Below are 24,683 nucleotides of genomic sequence, written 5' to 3'. Positions count from 1 at the left end.
CCTAAAGGAAAACAGACAAAGAAATAAACAAACAACAACAACAACAAAACAACCTGTAGTAAGATTTGTTTTCTTCACATCTCCCAGCCCTATTGAAATTGTTTGGACTTGTAAAGAGGAGGGCTAGTGAATATATTGTTACCACAAGCTCAGGCAGGAAGAAGATGGATACAGTGAAGGAGGACATACCGAGGATTCGTGTGAGAGAGGAGTAGGCAGTAGTCGAAAGAAGAATAAAAATACAGTAATCATAGTGCAATACTTTAATCATTTATTAATTGTTATCATTCAGCTTCTTTTCAGGTTCATTTTTATTGTTTAAAATGGGTTAGTTCTCTTTCTTCTTTGCCTTCTTCCTCGTATTATTATAAAAATGATCAGGTTTAAAATGTTCTGAAAAGGTAGTACAATATACAGATAGACAAAACACTTTGTCTTACAGCCATACCAAGGTAGATCAAAAATGCACCAATAGGGCCTCCTCAAATTTGACAAAACTGACAAAAAATAAAACTAAAGACTTGCTTCTATATTATATATTCGTTTAGTTCGTTTTATTGTAAGATAGAAGAACAGAAATTATAATTTGGAGGTAAATACACCGGAAGTCATTTCCTGCCTGTCGTGTCAGGTGCGCGTTAGTTGCCGTTGCTGTTGTCCCTTGCTGCTACCCGTCCGTACTGTGCGAACTGCTCTCCTGCTCAGAAATGGCTGAAGCTCCCCCACGGCCCTGCCGGTTTTTTTGTCACCGGTGTTCAGCAGAGATTAGTCCGCGTTTACCGGTAAGGGCCGTAGAGACACCTTTTGTCCGCGTGAAGGATGATGAGTAATATCCGACCTTGTCTTTTTTTTTTATGTGCGTTTGGCACTCAGAGAGTCTCTCGACTCATTTGCTGCTGTTTAGCTGCGCTAGTTCGGCTAGCCCTGTAGTAAAGGACGGGGTGGTAGTCAGGTGTCACTAATCAGGCTGGCGGATACGCTCGGGTTGAGATGTCATGTTTGACCGTTATTATATCGAACGTCACTAAATGACAACCAAGTAGAGCTGACGTTAAGGGCTTGACAAGTTTAGCCGCGGTAGCCTTTTGACGTTAACGGGCAAGCTAACGGAAGACCGCGGGCTCACTTTCGATTTAGGGGACTTGTTCTTTTTTTTTACTCAGGAGACACCGCTTAGCGGGGAATGCTTTCCAGTAAAGACTGTTGTTGGCTGATTGTAGTTGTTAAATCATTACAAAGTCACTCTCTGTCGGCTCTGCTGTTGTGGCATCAACCAACCTCCCAGCACTGTTGTCAAAGCCTTTCACATGAAGCTTCTTGAATGTTGCAGTAACAGTTTCTCTTTAGTCAGTCTGCTGCTCAGCTGTGTGACACAGTGCCCTTTAAATGTAGGAAACTTCTGAAGCCCTGCTCAATAAAGTTGCACTCCATAAACGCTCCTAAAGATAATTTAAATAAAAAAAATAAAAATAATAATATATATATATATATATATATATATATATATATATATATTATGGGTTGCAGAAGTATATAATGGTGGCGTTTGACCTAATAAAGAGACAACTGTGTTTGTGTCAGGGATTCAAATTTACATTTTCATTGTAGGACTACACGTGTCCACGCTGTGAATCTGGTTTTATTGAGGAACTGCCTGAAGAAAGAAGGTAAGGAGGATCAATCTGAAGAAGTCCACTGAAACAAAGTTTAGCTCTTCATCACACTCTCTTTGAACATTTAGTCAATGCATCAGAACATTAGTGCAAAATATGAGCCACCAGTAAATCTTGACCATAGGCAGAAGGGACTTGTGTGCTGATGCTCTGATGATAAATCGGTGTATCGCTACTTAGTTTAATATTTCAGGACATTTCTACCTCTTAACGTTTCACTTTCTGTGTTTATGCAGTGCTGAAAATGGGTCTGCCTCTACTTCCTCTTCCAGTGATCAGTTCCGCCCAGTCTTGGAGGTCAGTGTGACGTGATAAATCAGCTGGTCCTGAAAAACATTTTTTAACACCCTACACTATATTTTGACATTGTCTCTGTCTCTACCACTAGAACATGGATCACCAGCACTTATTCACATTTCCCCCGGGTTATGGTCCGTTCGCCCTTGGGATTTTTGATGAAAACTTTGACCTTCGGTTGCGGCTACCCACAGAGGACAACCGAGAGACGGAAAACAGAAGAGAGCGGGAAATGGCATCGCGGCAAAGATACGGTGCACGGCAACCACGGGGTCGGCATGTTCCTCGGCGACAGGGTACGCGACACGAAGGAGTGCCCACATTAGAGGGGTGAGACATTTACAGCAGTAGAGCGTGACTGAGAAGAAGTGACAGGGGAAACAACTTGGCTTGTTACTGTGTTATGTGCAAATATTATGTCACATGTTACGGTAACAGTATTAATCCCACTGTTTCTCAGTTTGAACCCTGTTGCTTGTTGTAAGTAGTTTGTTTTTGTGATGTTTCTTTTTTCCTGACTAGAATTATCCAGCAGCTAGTAAATGGAATTATAGCACCGACAGCCATGCCAAATATTGGGATGGGACCTTGGTAAGTTTAAGAATGTATGATAGACACATTGCTTACTTATTTCAGGAGACTTTTTACTTTGTTAACATCCTTCTTAATTTGCAGGGGTATGCTACATTCCAATCCAATGGACTATGCCTGGGGTGCCAATGGGCTCGATGCTATCATTACGCAGGTATGTACAATGTTTTTCTTTCACATGAAAATAGAGATAAACTGAAACAGAATGTTATACTTGGCTTTCAAGTCCAACAAATCTATTTAACAGAGTTGCAGGAATACTGTGATCTAGTGAATACAAGACCTGGGCCCTGGATTTCAGAGCGGGGTCATTTTAGCAAGTTTAGCACTTAAAAATACACTGAAACAATCTAAAAGTGTTGAGCACAACATTTGGAACCTCCCTCTGGTGTTTCAGGAAGTCTCACTAACGTACACAGAGAGGCTTCAGAGATTTGACCTTGAAGGCTTTCAAATTTGGATCACTAGCTAAAATGTAAATCTGCATCAGCTGATGAGAATAAACTAAAACAAACAAACAAAAATTACTCTGTGGGAGATGGGAGGGGGGCTGACTACAACAAAGAACGAGGACCTAGGAGGGAAAAAACTCCCAGCTTTTTTGTTTTTCTATCGACTGGCACTGGATATGAAACATCAGGACATAACCGCATGGTAATTAACACGTAACACACCAGCATGACCCTAAATGTCTTTGCAGAAGTCCAAATCAGACATTATTGTAATGTTATTAAGGTGAAGTCCAAAGACAAAGCTCTAGGCTAACTGGCTCAGAATGTATTTGTGACTTGAACATAATTTAGTGAAATGTGCAGCTTGTTTTTTAATTCATGGTGTTTAATGTGACAGAGGACAGGATAAGAACACAGAGGAGCATGGAGGCAAAATAAAAGAGCCACCACAACAAACACAGAAATGGTAGAAATTACACCAGTGTTGTAGCTTAAGGAAATGGCAAAGCACAATGCAGGCCTGAAGTTAAGGTCACAAGCAGTATCCCCCTGGAATTGTATAAAACTTTCAGTCTAAAGGAGCATCTTCTTCTGCAGCCCAGCATCACTTCTAACCTTCCTGCAACTTTCACATCCAGGTCACGTTCCTGACCTGATATGCTGCCTTCAGGCTTGGACACTGTGGACTCATTCACTGAAACTTGTGGTTTGGTCCCTGGGTCATAGCTTTCATTGACCTGGTTCTCATCAATATTAATGATCCTCAACATGAGGGTCTGGTCAGAACAGGAATTTCAGGGTTCACTCTAAAAATAGCAGTGACAGTGGGAGTGGAGTCGGGAGAAAAAGGAGAAGGTCCAAATTAAAATTTTTCTTTTTTTGTGTCTCGAGTCAAAGAATGCACGTTTGCAACTGCCTAATGAAGCTCTGATGATCAGGCATATAGAAATATGAAGAGAAGTTTCCTTTGATTTGATCGGCCTTGTTGTCATTCTGATTTGGTCACAGCTGGTCATTGTGAGCCTGTCTGCTTTTCATTTGTAGTTATTAAACCAGTTTGAAAACACGGGTCCCCCTCCTGCAGACAGAGAGAGGATAAAGAATTTACCCACGATTTCCATCACAGAGGAGCACGTCAGTAAGTCCTCTTCTCATTTTCAGCGTGGTTCTTTGTACATTTCACTGCAACCTGCTCAGCTATGCACTCTACTTAAAAACAAATAAATAAAACATCTGTGTAGACATTTCTACTGATTCAACAACAGTATGTATTTTTTTTTGTTTTTTTTTAATAATGAGAAAACAGCCTTTGAAAAGTGCCTCTTTTTTGGGACATTTGGCTTTCAGTCACAATTGCTCAACACTACCTAAACTCAAATAAACTATATCAGCGTGATCTCAGTTCTCCATGGGGCTGATGTGTGTGTGTGTGAGCACAGACAGATGGTGTGTCGTTTGCTGTTTGCACAGGTGCTGGTTTAGAGTGTCCCGTGTGCAAAGAAGACTACAGTGTTGACGAGAGTGTAAGGCAGCTACCCTGCAATCATTTGTTTCACAATGACTGTATAGTACCGTGGCTGGAACAGGTATGTATATTTAATGGATGATGCAAACAGAACTATAGAGCTGATTAAAACATTAATTGTGTTATTTCAATGATATCAACCACTTACATATGAAGCCAGGTTTGTTTTGGATCACTTGATTCTTATATAACCTATGTACTTCATAAACTACTAATGTGGTTGCAGCAGATGGCTGCCCCTCCCCGAATCTGGTTCTGCTGAAAGGTTTTCTTCCTGTTAAAAGGGAGTTTTTCCCTCCCAATGTTGCCAAGTTCTTGCTCATAATGGGTTGTGTGATAGTTGGGTTTTTTTCTAATCTTCAAGATTATTTTCCGTAAAGTATAAAGTGCCTTTAGGTGAGTGCTGTTATGAATTGATACTATATAAATACAATTAAAATGTTTCTGATGATACTGTAAACAAGTTAACTGCTAAATCATAGCTTTACAGTTTTAATAAAGACTTTCAAAAGCAGCACTGATTCTCAATATTCTCTGGTGGCTCTCTTAAATCTTGCTGCTTTGAAACTTTAGTGGTTTTCTGTATTCCAGGAGTAAAGAAAAACGCTCTAATCCATGCAGTTTTACACATACTGCATCATTACACGGTAGTTTGGAAAAACACACAATATTTCCCCGTCTTACACTTAGTTGCAGGCCATATTATAAATGGGTTGCATTTTTTTTCCTTGGTGCATATCATGTGTCTCTTCTGGTACTTTCAGCAATCTTCCAGGAATTTGCTGACATTTGTGAGCCAATCTTCACCCTGGAAAGATTTTTTTTCAAAAGCTCTGTTTTACTAAAAGGCCAAAACAGAAAAAGCAGTGTTTACCAAAGTACCTGTGTATAAGTGGGCACGGCTTACAAAACCAGTCGGATGCAGGCTGCACTGTTAAGAGCTCTCATTCATCCTGCCATTGTGTTGAGGTCAGATGTTTTCTGGTTGGTGGGGGTTACAGGGCTCGCAAAATCGCTAGCCCGACGTCCCGGGGCTAGCGATTTTTCCAGTCGGGCTACCAAAATCTGTCTCTGCCCTGCCCGTAGGGCTATCATAGGAAAATATATTTCAATGCTTTTGCATTCTTTCGGAAATGTAGCTGGGTAATTATGTCATTGGCATCGGTGAGCCACTGTCAATATGTGACATATTGAAATCGTGTTTGAATTTGCGCTTGTTTTTTGCTTTCACTTTGCAATCGCGGGAACTGTGTATAGAGAGCGACAGCACTGATTGGTGAGTGATGATAATTTGCGCACCAATTCCTCTGACATCGTCTTATCAATCGTTAGCTTACTATGCAAACATGACAAGTGAAATCTCCCGCAGCAAGCTTAAACATGTGAGAGGTTGATCGCGCAGAGAATCGCTGAGCGTTATGTGAGTGCGTGTGTAAAAGCAGCAGGATATATATTTTAGTTCTGCTGAGCCAAATAAGACAGGTCAGGGTGAAGAAGTGACAGCCAAAGAAAAGCTTACCACAAAACGGAAAGGTTATGACAAATCAGACTATAAGGCAAAAAGAAAGTGCAGCTTTATGGTTTCATGGACAAAAGAATTTCTGTGGCTGCGATATGATGAGCTATATAACCAGGGCTGCACATAAGTGGTCCGCAGGTGCGCATTCGCTGTCAAAATAAAAAACGCGCACAAGATAAGAAGTTGCACCGCGTGTTTGCGTACATAAGATTTTCTGGAGGAGGACAGACATTTGTTTAGAACTCTTAAAGATGTCGAAGAAGCAAACTCCTTTAAGCAATTACTTTGGTTTTCCTCCACATCCAAAGAAATGTCAGAAGGAGTCCGAACCACAAAAGAAGCGCGTATTCTCGGAAAAGTGTTTGCAGGAGGTGAGCTGGCTTCAAACAAATGATGAACGCACAGAGGTGTGGTGCAGAATGTGCCGTGAAAATCCCACTCTAGCGGACAAAAACAGTGCCTTTTATATGGACGCAAACGCGCGTTGCAACTTCTTATCTGGTGCGCGTCTTTTATTTTGACAGCGAATGCGCACATGCGGACCACTTATGTGCACCCGTGTAAATAACATAATGTTCTGCCGGGTGTGTTGTTGCTTTTCCCTCGATTTCTGAGTCGACAAGCGCCTTTGTTACTGGGACCAGTCATTTTAAGAAAGGCCCCCATTAGAACCCATGAGAAATGCAAGAAATGCATTATTGCTCAGTCTGCAATATCGTTCCCAGAACAAACACCAATTGCAAATAACATACTAAAAATAAACCTGAAAATCAGTTTAGAATAGCGTACTATGTTGCAAAGAGTGAACTACCACTGGCACAATTTAGCAGTCTTTGCAAACTTCAAAAAGCAAATGGCCTCGATCTTGGTTCCACTTGCCTCTTTCCCGTGACTTCAGTGGAAATTTCAAATTCAGGATCTGACACAGACTGATTCATGTCCTACACAGTTCTTACAAGTTCATAGAAATTTCTGTTCAATTAGAACCAAGTATTTGAGTTGATGATTGTAATTTTTATACAATGTTGTAATTTGTGTTTAAACAATTTTTTGATTAATGTTTTGTTTCCGTTACAATATTATACTTTAATGTATAATATTGTAACGGAAACAAAACATCAATCAAAAAATTGCTCTCTTTTTTATTCGGGCTACTTAAATTTATTTTGGGCTACCAAAAACTGAAGAGTCCCTGCCCGAAGGGCTACCAGGGATTTTGAAATTTTGCGAGCCCTGGGTTATTTAGTTTTATTTTGCTCTAACATGAGTAGCTTATGACGTGTGAGTCCTGAAGAAATCACCTTGTCACTGAAGCTGTGGCTAGAGGCAGTTGAATTACATTGTTTACAGAAATATGTCAAATTGAATTGACAATAACAAATTCCAACACTAACTCTTTGGTTGCACTGGACACGGAGGGTTTTCAGACTGTTTGCGGTGATTTTCTCTCTTTTTACTGGCTACATGCAGTGCTTGTTCAATTCAATTCAATTTTATTTATACAGCGCTAAATCACAACAACGTTCACCTCAAGGCGCTTTATATTGTAAGGTAGACCCTACAATAATACATACAGAGAAAAACCCAATAATCATATGACCCCCTATGAGCAAGCACTTTGGCGACAGTGGGAAGGAAAAACTCCTTTTTAACAAGAAGAAAATTCCAGCAGAACCAGGCTCAGGGAGGGGTGGGGCCATCTGCTGCGACCGGTTGGGTTGAGAGAATGAAGACAGGATAAAGACATGCTGTGGAAGAGAGGCAGAGATTAATAACAAGTGTGATTCAGTGCAGAGAGGTCTATTAACACATAGTGAGTTAGAAAGATGACTGAAGAATAAATACTCAGTGCATCATGCGAATTTCCCCAGCAGCCTATTGCAGCATAACTAAGGGAGGATTCAGGGTCACCTGATCCAGCCCTAACTATATGCTTTAGCAAAAAGGAAAGTTTTAAACCTAATCTTAAAAGTAGAGATAGTGTCTGTTTCCTGCATCCAAGCTGGAAGCTGGTTCCATAGAAGAGGGGCCTAAAAACTGAAGGCTCTCTTTTGCATGTTCAGGGTAGGGCAGTTTGACTGAATTTGTGGGATGGCCAGACTACACTGGCTAAATAAATGTTGGCATCAAAGGTCATTTATGTTGTTAAAAAAAGATTTCCCAACCCAATAGCGTCATCTATTTTTACATTTGTGGAGTGGCTCTTTGTGGCGCACTCAGTTTACTCATTGCTATCACGCCTAATGTAGGCATTTTCATTGATTACAGTGGAAGCATATACCCAGTGAAGAGTCTGCATTATGTCCACAGTGTAGCCACAAGGCTGTTGTCTGGAACCAGGCTTCTTTCAGTTGTTTAAATGCTCTATTCAATTGTCCATTTTATTGAATTATTAAGATTGTGGGTGAGAATAAAACTGCTGTGTCCATGTATTGAAGCTGATCACAGTGATAACTTCCTATTTCCCGTCTCTTACAGCATGATACGTGTCCTGTGTGCAGGAAGAGTCTTAGTGGACAAAACACAGCCACAGACCCGCCGGGGTTATCGAGAATGAACTTCTCCCCCTCTTCCTCCTCCTCTTCCTCCCCAAGCTCACCTAGCAATGAAAATGCTGCCAGCAACTCCTAGATTTTCACTGTTTCACAAGAGAAAACATGACACCCTTCTTAGACCCAGCAGCTCCTCTCTGCAGCTGAAACCAGGACATTTTTCTGTCTCAGGTGAACAGGACAGTGAGACGAGGTAAACTCAAATTTTAGGATTTTTTTTTTTTGTTTTGTTGTTTTTCTCCCTCCTTCTGTGCTGAACGGATATTGGGACCAGCTCCCGCTGCTACTGTTACAGAGTGTTTGAGGAGGTGGGAGTCAGAAAAGATGGAGAATATGATGACGGTAATAATAACAGTCCCCTTATGAGTGGGATTCTTACAAGACCCGGAGCAGAATTGAAGCCAGATTGGACTGCTTTTTGATGAAAACATGTCCTTGCAGCAGTGCTTGGACACATTTTATATTTAAAAGACAAGATGCTCTTTTTTTTAAAAACATTGCCTGTGGTGGTGGAGTCCGTAGATGTGTAGATAGAGAATTCCTTTTTGAACTGCGAGCCACTGTACAGCAAATGGATCAAACTAAGACCTTGCGGGAAAGAGACTGAGAGTGTGCATTTGATTTTTATTTATTTGCACAGGTTTTTTTTTGTTTTTTTAGGGTTTTTTTTTTTTTTTTGGCACAAAATCTCATGTTGGGATGTGAATGTGAGTCAACTGCTGAACAAAAACAAGCAACATTTCAACCTTTTGCATTGAATAAATCTTTGAAGATGTGTTTTTTCTTTTTATTAATTTATTTTTTTAGAGTTTGATTCAGTGTATTTGGTGCATCTTGGTAAGTTGAACATTGTTACAACTTAGGAGGGGATATGTAGTGAAAATGTTCACAACTGTGTGTTTATTGGACCCCTGCAAAGTAAAAAAAAAAGAAAAGAAAAGGCAAACAGGCATGAAATCATCTTACCTCTGTGGAACTGGCCAAATGTGTTTCACGAAAAACAAGTGTTTATTATTTTATTTACTGAATTTTTGTACAGTCACAATAAAGTGATTAAAAACAAATTTAAAGGTTTTTGCTGACGTTGTAAAGAAATATGACAGCTGACAAAGTTACTCTGAGGTTCAACTGTACAGTATACGTTAAACTATAGGTTTAGGGAAAAAAGGATGTTAAAAAATGTAAATTCCCTCATTCCCTTTTTCAGGATGAAGTGTTTTGAGGTTTGATTTCTTTAATGGGTCATAACAAATGTTAATGTGTTTTCTCACCATGTGAGATTTGAAACTTTTGGATAAAACAATGTCTTACATATGTCTTGAAACTTTTTTTTGATCATGTAGTAAAGTGATGGTTGTAAATCAGTGTCTTGTTTGCTGCAGCAATGCTCGTTTTCAGCCACGTCCAGTATCTGACCTTATATGTGATTGTTATACAACACTGAATCAGTGTAGGTGATGTGTGGCTTAATAGAAACTGATCAATGGCTTAAAAAAACAAAAACTTGATATGATGATGCAACAAATTTGAAACTATAATATTTCACTCTGTATTACGGAACAAGTCAAAGCCTTTCAGTTATGATAAACAACCAAAGGACACTTTATAAGGTACACCTTCTTAGGGCTGCCTTAATTATTTGTGGCACAGATTGTAGAAGGTGCTGGAAGTGGTCCTCAGATTTTGGTCCATACTGACATGATAGCGTCATGCAGCTTCTCCAGGTGTCAACTGTGAATCTCACAGGTGCTCTATAGGACTGAGATCTGGTGACTGTGGAGTAGTGTGGACTCGGTTCATGTTCAAGAATCCAGTTTGAGATGATGTGAGTTTTGTGACATGGTGCGTTGTCCTGCTGGAAGCAGCCATCAGAAGATGGTACACTGGTGATAAAGGAAAGGACATGGTCAGCAACAATATTCTGGTTTTTTTTTTTTTGTTTTTTTTTTTTAAAGAAGCCCTTTTGGTACAGGGAGTCCAGATTGTTCCAAGAAAATATCCCCCACAGCAGACTGAAGCAGAATAAATCCATGATTTCATGTTTTCACCAAATTCTGACTAATATCTGGATGTTGCAGCAGAAATCGAGATTCGGCAGACTAGGAATCACTTTGTAAATCTTCATTTTACCAATTTTGTTGAGCATATGTGAATTTAAGCTTCCTCCTCTTAGCTCACAGGAGTGACACCCAGTGTGGTCTTCTGTGGCTGTAGCCTTTCTGTCTCAAGGTTTGACGTGTGTTCAGAGATGCTCTTTTGCATACCCTGGTTTTAACAAGTGGTTATTTGAGTGTGGCAGGATGTGGTCTGCTGTTCAGCTGCAGGGAATGGATGGGGCAGTGCCAGGGAAGGCTGGCTAGCACATGTGGTGCCCATGTTCTAATCGTGCATCCACCATTTCACCTTGGGGATGGGGCAGTGCCAGGGAAGGCTGGCTAGCACATGTGGTGCCCATGTTCTAATCGTGCATCCACCATTTCACCTTGGATAGCACCTTGGGACCCAGAGAGCAGAGTATGAGTAGCTGGGAAAACAAGCTGAGGGAGCTGACAGCATCAAAGAGCAAGCATTTAATAGAGCACTAGAAATCATCCATCAACCCATCTTTATTATTACATTGAGTTACTGTGGCCTTCCTATTAGTTCAAAGCATTCTGGCTATTTTCCTCTGACATCACCCAGAAAACTAATGCTCACTGGATATTTTCTCTTTTTCGGGCCATTCTCTGTAAACCCAGGATATGGTTGTGTGAGAACATCTCAGCAGATCAGCAGTTTCTGAAATACTCAGACCAGTCCATCTGGCACTAACAACCATGCCGCATTCAGAGATACTTAAATCACCTTCTCCGTTCTGATGCTTGGTTTGAACTTCAGCAGGTCGTCCTGACCACGTCTACATGCCTAAACGCACTCAGTTGTTGCCATGTGATTGGCTGATTAGATATTTATGTTAAGTAAGTACTTAATGAAGTAGCTGATGAGTGTATTTATACATATCATGAGTGACCGTGAAGGCAAAATTAAGAGCACGAAGATGACTCTGATAGATCATTTACAACATTACAAGTTCATTTGAGGCCTGGTGTTCATAAAACCTAAATCTACACTGATAAAACCTTCAAGCCTTGAACTACTTCCCTGAAAGGAACATGCCATTCTTGGATTTCTGTCAATGTGTGAAAAAGACATCAGACGTTCCCATTGAATTAAGCAGCCATTAATAATCAGGTGGCGTCTGAGTCACTGCAGCGCCCTGTGAGGTTTTCAGATTCAAGTAAATGAATATAAGATTGCTAAAGGACTCCAAGTTGTTGGTACAAAGAAATGAGGTGGCAGCACGTCAACGCAATTACAGAAAGCTTTTGGTGACTTATTTACACAAGCTTGACAGAACTGCTGTAGTGGAGAAATTTTGTATCACTAAGCCTTAGAACTTTTGGGAAGACTTACAGATGATATGATTCCTCTTTAGTTTTTAGAGCTCTTACCTTATGGGCCACACAAATAAGGCCATCGCTTAGTCTTCCTAATATGGGCTAACACATGTGGTTTGATTAATGGATCAACCTTTATAGCGTGTGCGTTCTGCTCTTGTGTTCACCAACATGTTTCTGGGCCACTCACATTACCCACCTACTTGTTGAGAGTTTCTTTTCTGCTACCTACATTAATTTTCCTGCCTCCCTTTGGTCTGGAATTAGCTGGAAACCATTTGACAATGTCAGACCACTACATCACCACTACCAGGAAATTAAACCGAAGATGACTTCTGAGCACTGATGGTAAAAGATAAGAGATTTCTGAGATGTCGCAGAACAGATCTGCTAAGTGGGATTAGTTACTGTATATTCTTGTGTTAATGCCAGATTCTGTGAAGCACCACAACCATTTTTTTTAAATATATGTGGCCGAAATTGCACCCAACCAAAACTAGAACAAAGAAAAGAGGCTAGCTACTATCTCTCCTCTGGTAGCAGAACACTCGATTATCGTGGCCTAAATCTGTAGAGATGAAGCTATACCTCTGTGGCTTTGGCTGGTGTTACATGTGGGTTCAGACTATCTGCTAGTCTGGAACGTGGTGATGCCAGTGGATATTCATTTACTTGTTCACTATGTGGAAGCAGCTGGTGTTGTGTTCATACTTTGCAGGTGAAACCACAGTCGTTGCAGTACATGACATCTGCTGTGTATTCTTGCCGACCTTTGTCACAGGTAGTCTCTGCCAGATTATGCAGTAGCTGACTCCACTTCTGAGTGTTAAGTTGTTCTGTTTTTGAGGGTCAGGTGTTGGAGAAGGACAGGAATAACTAATTGATTATTCCTGGGTATTTCCTTTTCATATAAGAGTAAGCATTTAAAAACAAAAAAATGCCAAATGTGGACAGCACCAGAACAGACGTTTTTGTTTCATGAGCTGTATACTTGGCAGTGGTTAGCACCTCACAGCTAAAAAGTCCTGGGTTTGAATCCAGTTTGTAGCCAGAGACTTTCTGTGTGGAGTTCCCCCCGTGTCTGCGTGGGTTCTCTCTGGGTACCCCGGCTTCCTCCCACAATCCAAAGACATTCAGTTAGTGGGGTTAGGTTAATTGGTGATTCTAAATAGGTGTGAATATGAATGTGAATGGTTGTCTTCTCTCTGTGTTAGCCCTGTGACAAACTGCTGACCTGTCCAGGGTGTAGCCTACCTCTTGCTCTATGGCAGAAGAGAATGATGGATTGTATGCTTTGAATGTAAGAAACTTTATACTGGACCCATTCATATTTTGGATATTTTTTTACTAGACTCAAATGTGTAGCCATAAATAAGTTGAATGAGAAAGAAGAAAAAGCTTTTAGGACAAAAATCAATATTGTGAGTTTCAGTATGTCCCCTCGGGATCATCAATACACTTTGTTTTTGTAGAGAAATGAGTCCAGACTGTAGATCTGTTGCTGGTTTTGAACATGTGCCATGGATAACATTTGAGAGCTTTGCCAGAATCATAAAATGAATTATGACCACTAGAGGGTGCTAAACACCAGCTAAGGCACCAACATGCTTTAAGGAAGATTGACATTGTCAACGTCTTACAGAACACATGAATTAATTTCAGTTTGCATTGACGTTTAGGGAAAACATTCAGTAATTGACAGCATGTCAGGTATTTTTTTTTTTTTTTAGATTTAAACATGACGCTTAATTCATGTTTAAGGTAATGACTGAGAGGCCTCAGCTGGATGCAGGCTGAACTGAATTTAGAAGAGCACAGGCTAATGGTGTAATGACATTTGACGCAAAGAACCCAATTAATTTCATGCTTAATCATTTCTGACACAATGACTAGTGAAAATATAAGTGCAGTAGTTTGCAAATAAGTCACGTCCACCCCTCCCTCTCTCCTTTCTCTCTCCCCCCATCTCTCCCTCTCTCCCCCCTTCTTCTCCTCTCCATCCTCGCTCTATCTCTGATTGGCTTTCTTCAAAGATAATTGGAGGCAAAATTTGATATGCTCAATGTCATGGACAGGAATGAGGTTTCGCCGGCGTCTGCTGCCACCATGAAAAAGAAGGCGGAGGGCGGCACTGGATGCAGCCACATCAGCGCAGCCAAGGCTGTCTCATCCAAATGCACGCGGAGCAACAGCGGGCAGAACTGTCTGGACCCTGGCTCTCCCGGGGCAGCGAGCGCTAACCTGTCCGGTGTGCCCAGCAACGTCGTGATGGACGAGACCGAGGACGGAGAAGAGGAGTCCAAGTTTCAGCATCCGCGGTTGCGCCGAGCTGGGGGGAGCGGCAGCGGCGGAGGCGGAGGAGGAGGCGGCAGTATCAGGATGAAGAACTTTACGCCAGGAGGGGGAGCCTCGTCCTTGGCTTCCAGGAGAAACTCCAACAAGGAACCCTGCCTTACGCACACAGAGGACGCTCCTGCCGCCCCACGGCCCACTGCTGCCTCCAGAGCTACCGAGACACCCTCTCCGGGCGATGCTGCCCAACGCGGCGAGACCTGCAGAGCTTCTGGGGTGGAGGCGTCGGAATCAGCGGTCGCGGTAGAGGTTTTAAACGCGACAGCGGGTGATGGTTGCAACGGCGTCGCTCCAATTTCCAGCATGAAATGCAACAAAAACGGAGAATGCAGGAGGGACTCGGGTACCGGGAGCCTGCGCTCAATCATCTCCAAGACGGAGAAGCAGACCGGGGGATCGGGGAGAGCCGAGGACGGGGGTAGCGCCAAGCGAGGAGCCTGTAACTCGACCACCGCCAGCATGGACGGCTCGATCACGCCAGGCGGGTCCCTGACCGGGGGGCACGGAGGAGAAAGCGCAAACCCCGTGTCCAGCGGAGTCCCCGAGAAAAAGGACTCCAAGGTGTCCTTCTCTAACGCACCAAGCCGGAAAGCCTCGTCCTCGCTACACGGCCCGGCTCAGACTCAGACCCAGCAGCCGAGGAACTCTGTCACTTTCCAGAAGCCGGAGGATGGCCCGGCAATTGTGCCCGCCGAAGATGCAGAACCTCGGGGAAGCCAAGCCAGCTTCATGCAGCGGCAGTTTAGCAGTATGCTGCAGCCTGGAGTTAACAAATTCTCCTTGCGCATGTATGGTAGTCAAAAAGCAGTGGAGAGAGAGCAGGAGAGGGTAAAATCAGCTGGAAATTGGATTATCCACCCTTACAGCGATTTCAGGTAAGAGCTGTGGGTGCAATTGGTTACATGAGGGGCTCGCAAGGGTCCTCATTGTCATCTACAACTTACTTTGCAGTGAGTAGCCTAACCACTGGGACTCCTTGGAAACACATACATTTATTGTTCGGGGCTGCCAGCTGCTGGTTTTTCATGCCGTCCCTTATGACTGAACCCGCAGAGATTTAAAACGATGCATTGCATCGGACTGCCTGTAATCCCCCCGCCAAACAACCTGTTGTCAGGCAAACCGACTTTGGCGAAGAGTGTCCTTTCAAGGTTGTAAACAAACCCATTGTAGTCCACACTATAGCATGTCTGGGGTGCTCAACAAGCTAGGCCTGCTAATATACCTCGACTTTTCGTTGCAGTGCGATCTCATTTAGCAAAGGGGACAGCGCTCTGAAGCTGCCTTCATTTAAAATGCCATTATTTCTTTGAGGATCCGGATAAGGTGTGCAGTGTAGGCTCTACCACAAAAGCTTGCTGACAGGATGTATATGTGTGTGTGTGTGTGTATGTGTGTGTGTGTGAGTGTGTGTGCCTGCGTGTGTATGCGATGCACTCAGTAATGGAATGTCACCTTGAGCCAAGTGTGCGGAAACCTCAAGCATGCTCACTGGAGACATATCCGCCTGTAAGACTCCCCGGATTGTGCATTATAATGACGGATGCGCTCTTTTATATTGCGGCTCAAACGCCGATCACCCAGCTGGACATCCAGCAGCTATTTTGTCATTCAAATATTTTGGAGGAAGCACCAGAGAAGAGGGCTCCTCGTGATTGAGGCTTGCCTTTCAGCGTTTTATTATAAACGTATGAGTCGCCTGATTGAATTTGGGTCAAAAAACCAGCAGTTTTGACTCTGGGGCTGGATGGGTTGGTTTCAGCACCACAGGGAGTGGACAGCTCCCATCTCATTTGGAGTCGGCTCGCGCGTGTGAGCGCTACGTTTAGACCCCCATCACTCATCATCCACGCTCGGCCCTTTCGTATCACGTAACACCGTGTCAGGACACCAAGGATGAGACATAACTTTAGCAGCAGAGATGCAATTTGACGACAGGCCACTTTGTAGACCTTTGTTTAGCTCGCAGACTCCCACTCCGCGAGAAGCTAGCGGCCCTCCCCTGATACTTATGCTAATTAATGCATCTTAAAGCAACAAAGTTGCTTCAAATATCATCATCGGGGCGGTTATTGTTGTTGTCGTGTGGTGGGGGAGTTAGTTCCTGTTGCATAAGTCGCAGTGTAATGACTCAGCGCTGCACCTGTCCTGCAGAGCTTCCTGTGACGGGATCAAACCTCAACACTTTGCTCTCTGTCCCATTTACCAGCCTGTCACATCAGCACTGGCAGTAAGTAAGCGAGACTGTCATCCTCTTGATATCAATACCGTAATATTGTTGAGAGTTTCGTATAAACGAGCCCTCATTTTCTGTTAATGGGGCCCAGGAGAGCTCATAAATACATTTAACACAGTCTATGCGCGACTTTTTGTGACAAGAGAATACAATCATGGGTTTAAACAGATCATTCAGAATTCAGAAATAAAAAATAATAAAAATAGTGATAAAATCCCTCTGTTTGCAGTCTCTCAGACTCCAGATGTAAAACCTGAGAGAAAACAATCGATATCTACTTGCTGATCTTAATAATAGGCTACTTCCTATGCAGCACTTCCTCACTCTAATCCTAATTGCATGCATCTGTGTTATTGAATTAAAGTAAATCAAAAACATGAAACATTTCCTTGTTTGTTGCTGGTCGCAAATTCAGCTTATATTCATACATATCTGGTTTTAATGAGGTCTGAACAACAGAAAGAAATTAAAAAGGAATTTTCTGGTCATTTATATTCCCTTAATGCTGATTTTTAAACATGCAGATGTATAAGTGTTGGCAGGACCCTAAACAATGAAGAGGGTCCTGCCAAATGCAACATTAACAGATTACGTCCTTCTCTTTCCACCCAGTCTATGTCCATTCTTGTCCACAGTCTTGTTACCTACCGTATTGACTACTGCAATTCTCTTTTGCATGGTCTCCCCCCAAAATCCCTCCATAAGCTTCAACTGGTTCAGAACTCTGCTGCTCACATTATCACCAGAACCCCCTCCTACCAGCACATCACCCCTGTTCTTCAGGAACTTCTTCTGCTAACCTTCTCTAACCTTCTCTGCTCCCAGGCTGTGGAACTCTCTACCCCCAGATATAAGAAACATTGGTTTTCTCCCCCAGTTTAAATCTGAACTCAAAACCCATCTGTTCAAATCTGCATATTCACTGTGAACCCACAGTTTGTTAATTTTATCTTATGCTTTTGTTTTATTGTTCTTCATTGTGTCATTGTTCTATTATGTGTTGTTATCTATTGTACAGTGTCCTTGGGTGTCTTGAAAGGCGCTTTATAAATAAAATGTATTATTATTATTATTAAGAGGCAAAGCCAAAATAAAACCCAGTGGTTCAGAAACGAAGATGAAAAGGCCTTCCATGGTTTAACCCATCATTTAAGCATTTGCATTTAAATTTTTGAGTTATTACAGGAAAAGCAGTTCTGCTACATGTCCTTACTCACACAAACAGTGATAATCATTAGATTCCTTTTGCTTTGTTACAAAAATCTAAAATGTGTAAAGAAATCGGTTTAATGCTGATTATAATTCACGTCAGTATCGGAAAAAGTAAGTATTTCCCCCCCCCCATTATTCTCTGCATGCTCATGCTGGCAAAAATACCACTTTGGCTGCACTTTGTTTACACTTTTCCATTTTGAGCCAGGCAGTCTCTTGTGCCTATTGCGTTTCCACAGCAAATCCCTCTTCTCATCTGACTCTATTTTTGTCTTTTCTTCCCCTTTCCCCTCTTTTTCCCTCCTGTACTCTGTGCACACACCCATCTAAAATGCACTGTCACGCACACACATCCACTTCGCACACACGCCTGATAGGTTCTACTGGGATTTTACAATGCTGCTTTTCATGGTGGGCAACCTGATCATCATCCCCGTGGGCATCACCTTCTTCAAGGACGAGACCACGACGCCCTGGATCATCTTCAATGTGGTGTCTGATACCTTCTTCCTCATGGACCTTGTGCTTAATTTTCGCACTGGAATCATCATCGAGGACAACTCAGACATCATTTTGGACCCTAAAACCATTAAGAAGAAGTACTTAAAAACTTGGTTCATTGTAGACTTTATCTCCTCCATCCCAGTGGATTACATATTCCTTATAGTAGAGAAGGGGATCGACTCAGAGGTGTACAAGACTGCTCGGGCCCTGAGGATCGTCCGCTTTACCAAGATCCTGAGTCTCCTGAGGCTGTTGAGGCTCTCCAGATTAATACGCTACATCCACCAATGGGAAGAGGTAAGGTCACACATTTCATAGCTGTCCATGAGCTAAAACATTATCTCAAAACTCACAGCTACAGAAGAAGAAACCCCTAGCTTAGTCCGTGAGAAAAGGTCAGTGATTTTCCTCCAATATGCTGATGTTGGCTCATGGCCAAACCAACAATCTGCTTCTCTGGCCTGCTCTCCTTCACCTGGAGGCCCAGGATCAGTGTTCTCACCTGCCACCTGGTGAGAAAAATATAATGTCTGCAGGATGTTTGCGCGCTAACAAAGTTTGCATTCTAATTACTGTTATTGTAACACCATCCTCCTAACCTTCTGTCTCCATCTGACCTGGCAGTCCCACAGGTGGCACTTAATAAGCAACCTATTACCAGGGCAAACATAGTTAATCAATTAAGAGACCGGAGGAAGAGCAGGTGAAGCAGAGACAGCGATTATCATAAGCAGCACTAGGGGGGCTATCGACTGTGATTATGTGACTAATTATTCATTTAAAGTGATTAGAGTTAGGTGAGATGGCAGGTCTGCACAGACCTGACTGGTAGACTCTGCATGTGAGGATGGGTGCTGTTGCTAGGATGCTTCTTGAAGACTGAACCCAAAGCACCAGTCCTGAACTTCCCGGCCACTCAGCTATTATTTATTCCACGAGAGGGATACACCTTTGTGGGCCCCTGCCCCAGCCCCTTACCAGACTCTCCTCCTCTGCTTTAAGAGGAATAGTCTGGGAGACAGGAGGTCCAACAGTGTCATAAGATCGCTCTACTTTTCATTTATGCGAGTATTGGCAGCCTGGTGCTGGCATTTTGCAGTAGTGAGCAGCACAGTGGGGCTTGGCTGCTCACTTGACCTTTGGATAATTGGATTTCTGAAGATATTATGTGATATGCACATAGAGTGGTGCATGATGGGAAGTAATACTTGCACGTGTGAAGAATAAGAGTGGCGATGTAGTGGAGAGCGAAACACTGGCACATGCGGGAGATGCCCATTTCAAATGCCTGTTTCCGTTATTGTTAACTATAACAGTTTATTTTGAAAATCCAAGAGCTGAAGCTGTGAGCTGTTTTTAGTTCCTGTAACGTTCTCGGTGCTGTCCGCGGTTCTGAACACCTCAGTGAGCCAGCACAACATGACCGTGTAAGTCGGCTTTCTGTCATCCATCCTCCTTGCAAGAATGATGACCAACTGCTCTATTTTGTGAGTCGCTGATTGATAAAAAGTGACAGTGAAAATCTCATAAAGGTTAAAGCTGCATTTAGAAAGATCAGCACATGTGATTCATGTCCAGTCTCATTCCTCATCACTCCAGTCATAGAGTATCACTTCTCCCTCAGTTGCACTGAGTAAGAAATGACCCATTTCCTGTTCCTTCATAGTAGACTAATCAGACCATTCTACGTGTTTTATAATGAAACATACTGTCACTTCTGCACATTAAGATCTCATACCTATTATTAGTGCTTTTAAGCAGCTATTAGATGCTAAGCAGCATCACAGTTTTGATTCTTGAGGTCAGGCAAGTGATAGATGATTGGCCTAAGTGACTGTCCAGTGATGGAGGATGATTGATGTGCGAGACAACACAGACTATCAGTTGTTAAGGCTCATGATGGTCCCCGTCCATCACGCTGTGTGCATGTGATGGCACGTCTGTCTCCGCTGTTAGTGTATCTTTTGTGCCCGCCGGCTTGCGTGAGTGTTTTGTATATGTGACTGGGCCCCATGCGTGCTGGCGCCTCAGATTGATGTCACATATCTCGGTGTAACGAATGCGCTGCTCGCTCCTGCTGTGTTTGGTTTGAAACTGATGGGAAGCTGTCTCCCCTACTCATTGATTAAACTTGGTGGAATCCAAAGAAGAGTGTGAAGCTGAGCAGGAAGGCAGCTTCCCAATAAGAAATGAATTCATAGTAGATTCTTAGCAGAGGGGCAGTTGACATGGTCAAGATTGAGGTTCAAAAGTGGACACGGTTACTGATGCACACACACACACACACACACACACACACACACACACACACACACACACACACACACACACACACACACACACACACAAAGAAGACAAACTGGCCGGGGTTATGAATACCAACATGGAGAATGAAGAGGCTGCAGAACAAAAGGAAGCTGTGTTGACTCTGTGACACAGAGTGAAAGAAGACACACAGAATAAAGACACGGCGAGGAGGAGGTTAATAAGGTACAGTGTGATGAATCAGACACTAACAACTGTGGACAGAAAACAAAGGGAGAAAGTAAAAACAGGGAATAATCCTCCAAATAAAAAAAGGAGGTAGCACAAAGGGTGGTGGGTCAGGTAATCAAATCTGCTCAGGACCATTCCTGAATGTGTGAAGTGACCAGGACGCATCCGCACGGCAGCCATAATAAGACCACATGATACACTGGAGCATCTTTTATGAAAAGAAAAAAGATAAAATTTGCTACTTATTGAGATTTTCCCTTGTGTGAAGATTTACATATAAAGGAAAAGCTTAATCGAAAACATGTTTAAAGTTTACTACAATTCACTTTGTATTAGCTGTATGTATCCTTCTGTTTTCAGCTTTTTTTTTAACATCCATGATTTTAAAAATTAAAATTGTCATATATACGAAGTGCCTGAAACAGCACGCTGGAATGATGTCCGATGTGCATTTTGTAGCCCATCTGGGCATTGTAGTTTCAACATTGCAGTCATTTGTTCAAGAGTGCAGCACTACCAAGTTTTTCTTTTACGAAGTCCTTATAAGTTCCCCTTTCCTTGTCCTCATGATGTTTTCCATTAAGATCAAAGTAAAGCAATTATGAATTGGAGGTAGGGGGTAATTATTTCGACTGGTCGAAATGCAGACAGCTGGAGAACACATAGCGCTGAAGTCTCATCAGATAAAACTTACGACACTGTCAAGAAAGCCATAATTACTGAGTTCATGTTCCAATATAATCTTACATATAAACTCCTCTCCTTGCCTTGCTGTCTCCAGATCTTTCATATGACCTATGACCTAGCCAGCGCGGTGATGCGGATCTTTAACCTGATCGGTATGATGCTGTTGTTGTGTCACTGGGATGGCTGCCTACAGTTCCTGGTCCCCATGCTGCAGGAGTTCCCATCGGACTGCTGGGTGTCCCTCAACAAGATGGAGGTACGTATGAGGGAATCATGACTAGGCACGTCGGACTGCACATATCAGACCAGAACTGGGCTTGCTTCTTGTAACCCAAGTGAACAAGAACTAACTGTGATCACAAGGTATTGATCGAAGCGTCTCGCTGTCATCAGAAAATATTGGCTAAATCTCAGTCAATATTTTGTGACCATGATAAGCTCTTTCTTCTCTTTCACTGCGCAGGAAACCCCGGTGCTTTAGAAAGGTTATTTGGAGAAGGGAAGCCTTAAATTGGCCTCAGAGATTTTTAATACTTTAGAGACGAACACCACCAATTTTCCACTTGTGTTTACAGGACCTTGCTAAATATGTTAAAGAAAGTTGCACAGTGCCCTTTGTCACTTCACAAAGCCGTGTGAAGTGTGATAAATGTCAAGTGATGGCACTTGAAGTTACCAGATATCATCTGTCGCCCACTCCTCAGCTCAAAGCTACATCAGGCTCCACCAGCATAACGCAGCTGATTCTCCAGTGTGGGTAATGTGGGCAGGAGGAAGGAGGCATGCAAGCAAAAAGAGAATATCTCTGTTGTGCTGCCTCAGTAGCTTGTTTTTATTGGTTAATCTTTTTAAATGATGTGAGCACAAAAAATATTAAGACATGAACATTAAACAGATCTTAATCGTGACCACACTACTTTACAAATAACCGTGTATGATTCAATAATTTATAATATTAATATGAATTAATATTACTGATACCAGGGCAGAAAATCATTATTAAGCTTAGTGATCACTGCTGTGTATGATTCAGGAGGAAAAGTGTGTTCGCCTTTCAAGCAAATCAAGGATATTACTCATATCACAACCTTGTCATTGGCAGAAAACAGCTATAGCTTACCAACAAAGAGACTGTTAAAAACAAACCTGTGAGATTTAAGTGCACCTCTACATCACTCCGTGCCTCCTCTTCAGCACGGTGGGGCGATGACAGGAAAGATAAAAGGGGGAAATAGAGGGATGGGGGAAATATGGCCAGGCAGCTGGGCTCTTTGTTGCCATGTCTCTCTCAGAGAGATAAAAGCTGTTTGTTTATAGGTCTGTCTGTCAAACCAGCCTTTTACTGAGCAAGAGGAGACCACACCAAACCCAGACACGAGGCACAGGTCCAAATGGGGTTTTAAACAGATTGGGTCCTGCTCCCAGACACCGTCTGGGTCGGCCACGACGGCTTGTAAATTCAGATTTGAAGTATTTCCTGGATGAGAGGAGGGACTCTTGTTTTTAGTGCTGTACAAGAGTAATTCTAGTTGGAACAAGTTAATGGGATGATGAGGGTAAACATCCTGTTTGCCATATTGCTGAGATGAAAAGGATTCACTTTTTGTTTGATGTGTCAGACTGAAACCTGCTGCAGTTTTACTGATGTTATTTTGTAGAGCTGGGTCACCGAGGACAAACCATATATATATATATATTTTTCTTCATTGCTGGTAAAATGATCTTGGAGCAAAAAGAACAATAAATTACCTCTTACTTTTTATTTTGCTCCTCTAAATAACTAACCTACATCCAGAAAATGTACGTACACATATTTATATGCAGAAATTTAGAGATTGCAATGAGTGGAGGTGTGTTCGCTCATCCCCGAGGCTGACTATATCAAAACCAAGCCTTTGATCTTATAGATGATTAAAAATCCGTCATGCATTGCCTTGACTGTATCAGCTCTATGCCCTACACTGAAGTACACACCACAGTACCAGTATAACAAACACCCCTGCTTCTTTGAATTTATCCATCCATCCTTCCATCTAGTTTCTTAATCACTTGTCCAATTCAGGGTTGGAGCCTATCAACAGCTGTCATGTCAGAGGGTGAAAGGCAGTGTGCAGAGAATAGGAATAAGACAGTCAAATTGAAATTGCAGCGATTTATTGGATCTGAAATGATTAGCTCCATTTGTCGAGCCACAGAAAATTAAATCAGCAACTTAATGACAACAGATGAAATCTTTTGATTAGCTGTAAGTACCAAATATTCACTACTTCTGTTGCTCACATGACTTATGGCTAATCTCTTTGTTTTACATAACTCGACATTCCTGGTAAATCAAAATAAGGAATTTGAAAATGCTGTTTTGGACTCACAAAATGAAAAACTAAAGACTTTTGTTGATATCGGCCCACAGTGAGATTTAAAAATGTCTATCAAATATTGATAACATCATAAATTAGAGAGTACATAACGGCAATAAAACTGTGTCAGTGGCACAGATGATTTTGGACCTGTTGTAAAAGTTGTCGACTGCACTCGACCAACTTTGATACAACGCAAATGAACCACAACAAATAGTACATCCATTTTAATCATAGCAGGAACAGGGGCCTGCTCAGTAAATGTACTATGGTACTTTGGAAGACACGGACCTCCAGGGTGAAAGAGGTTAAAGGCCTAAAGAACTCACCGAGAGAATATCCAAGAGATTTAGTGCACCAACATGCAGCTGCTATGTAAAATGTAAAGCGCGTATCTAACAATGACAACTAAAAAGCACCGCAGATGCAACAGCAACACAAGTTCAAAAGTATTTCTACTTTTCTAAACTTATAGGCTGCACAAAAGGCAATCGTGCTCAGTACACGTTGCAGAGTTTGAAGTCCATGATGATGGAGTCTGGGCCTGACAGGACACTGACTCCTCCAGTGTTCTCTCCTGCTGTATAATCAAAGACAGCCGGTCTCCAGAGAGCCGTCACTCTCAAACGAAAGGCCCGCTCTGGCATGGGCTACATATGGCCACCTGAGACCACCCCCTATTGAGTGGCTGACAACTTGTAACATTAGCCATTGTGTTGCAGCCAGGCCATCCATCATGGCTCACACCCTACAGTGGCTCTGGTGGTGTGGAGCCCACAGGCAGGACCCATGG

General features: G+C 42.4%; 2 protein-coding genes across 2 annotated transcripts in view; both read left to right on the top strand.

The window, feature by feature from the left end:
* Window positions 1-642: 642 nt before the first annotated feature.
* On the top strand, window positions 643-9,973 carry rnf126 (ring finger protein 126). The gene is made up of 9 exons (XM_084913052.1): window positions 643-782; window positions 1,609-1,667; window positions 1,910-1,970; window positions 2,062-2,300; window positions 2,493-2,561; window positions 2,646-2,715; window positions 4,058-4,151; window positions 4,484-4,599; window positions 8,536-9,973. The coding sequence occupies exons 1-9, from the start codon at window positions 708-710 to the stop codon at window positions 8,686-8,688; spliced, it is 936 nt and encodes a 311-aa protein (XP_084769178.1). The 5' UTR covers window positions 643-707; the 3' UTR covers window positions 8,689-9,973.
* Window positions 9,974-14,036: 4,063 nt separating this feature from the next.
* Window positions 14,037-24,683, top strand: part of LOC146367496 (potassium/sodium hyperpolarization-activated cyclic nucleotide-gated channel 2) — a 35,482-nt gene continuing 24,835 nt past the window's right edge. The window contains exons 1-3 of the mRNA XM_084911953.1: window positions 14,037-15,273; window positions 18,224-18,647; window positions 21,628-21,789. Of these exons, the coding sequence (XP_084768079.1) occupies window positions 14,102-15,273; window positions 18,224-18,647; window positions 21,628-21,789 (1,758 nt within the window). The 5' untranslated portion in view covers window positions 14,037-14,101. The remainder of the gene's footprint in view (window positions 15,274-18,223; window positions 18,648-21,627; window positions 21,790-24,683) is intronic.

Source organism: Perissodus microlepis, chromosome 18 (genome assembly GCF_051167445.1).
Source record: "Perissodus microlepis isolate ML-2025 ecotype Zambia chromosome 18, ASM5116744v1, whole genome shotgun sequence".
Classification (NCBI taxonomy): Eukaryota; Metazoa; Chordata; class Actinopteri; order Cichliformes; family Cichlidae; genus Perissodus; species Perissodus microlepis.
This window is presented reverse-complemented; position numbering and strand designations above follow the sequence as displayed.

Coding starts and splice junctions, on each gene's coding strand:
- rnf126 (XM_084913052.1), top strand. CDS start 708: ATGGCTGAAGCTCCCCCACGGCCCTGCCGGTTTTTTTGTCACCGGTGT. Junction 1,971..2,061: donor AGTTCCGCCCAGTCTTGGAG/GTCAGTGTGACG, acceptor CTCTACCACTAG/AACATGGATCACCAGCACTT. Junction 4,600..8,535: donor TAGTACCGTGGCTGGAACAG/GTATGTATATTT, acceptor CGTCTCTTACAG/CATGATACGTGTCCTGTGTG.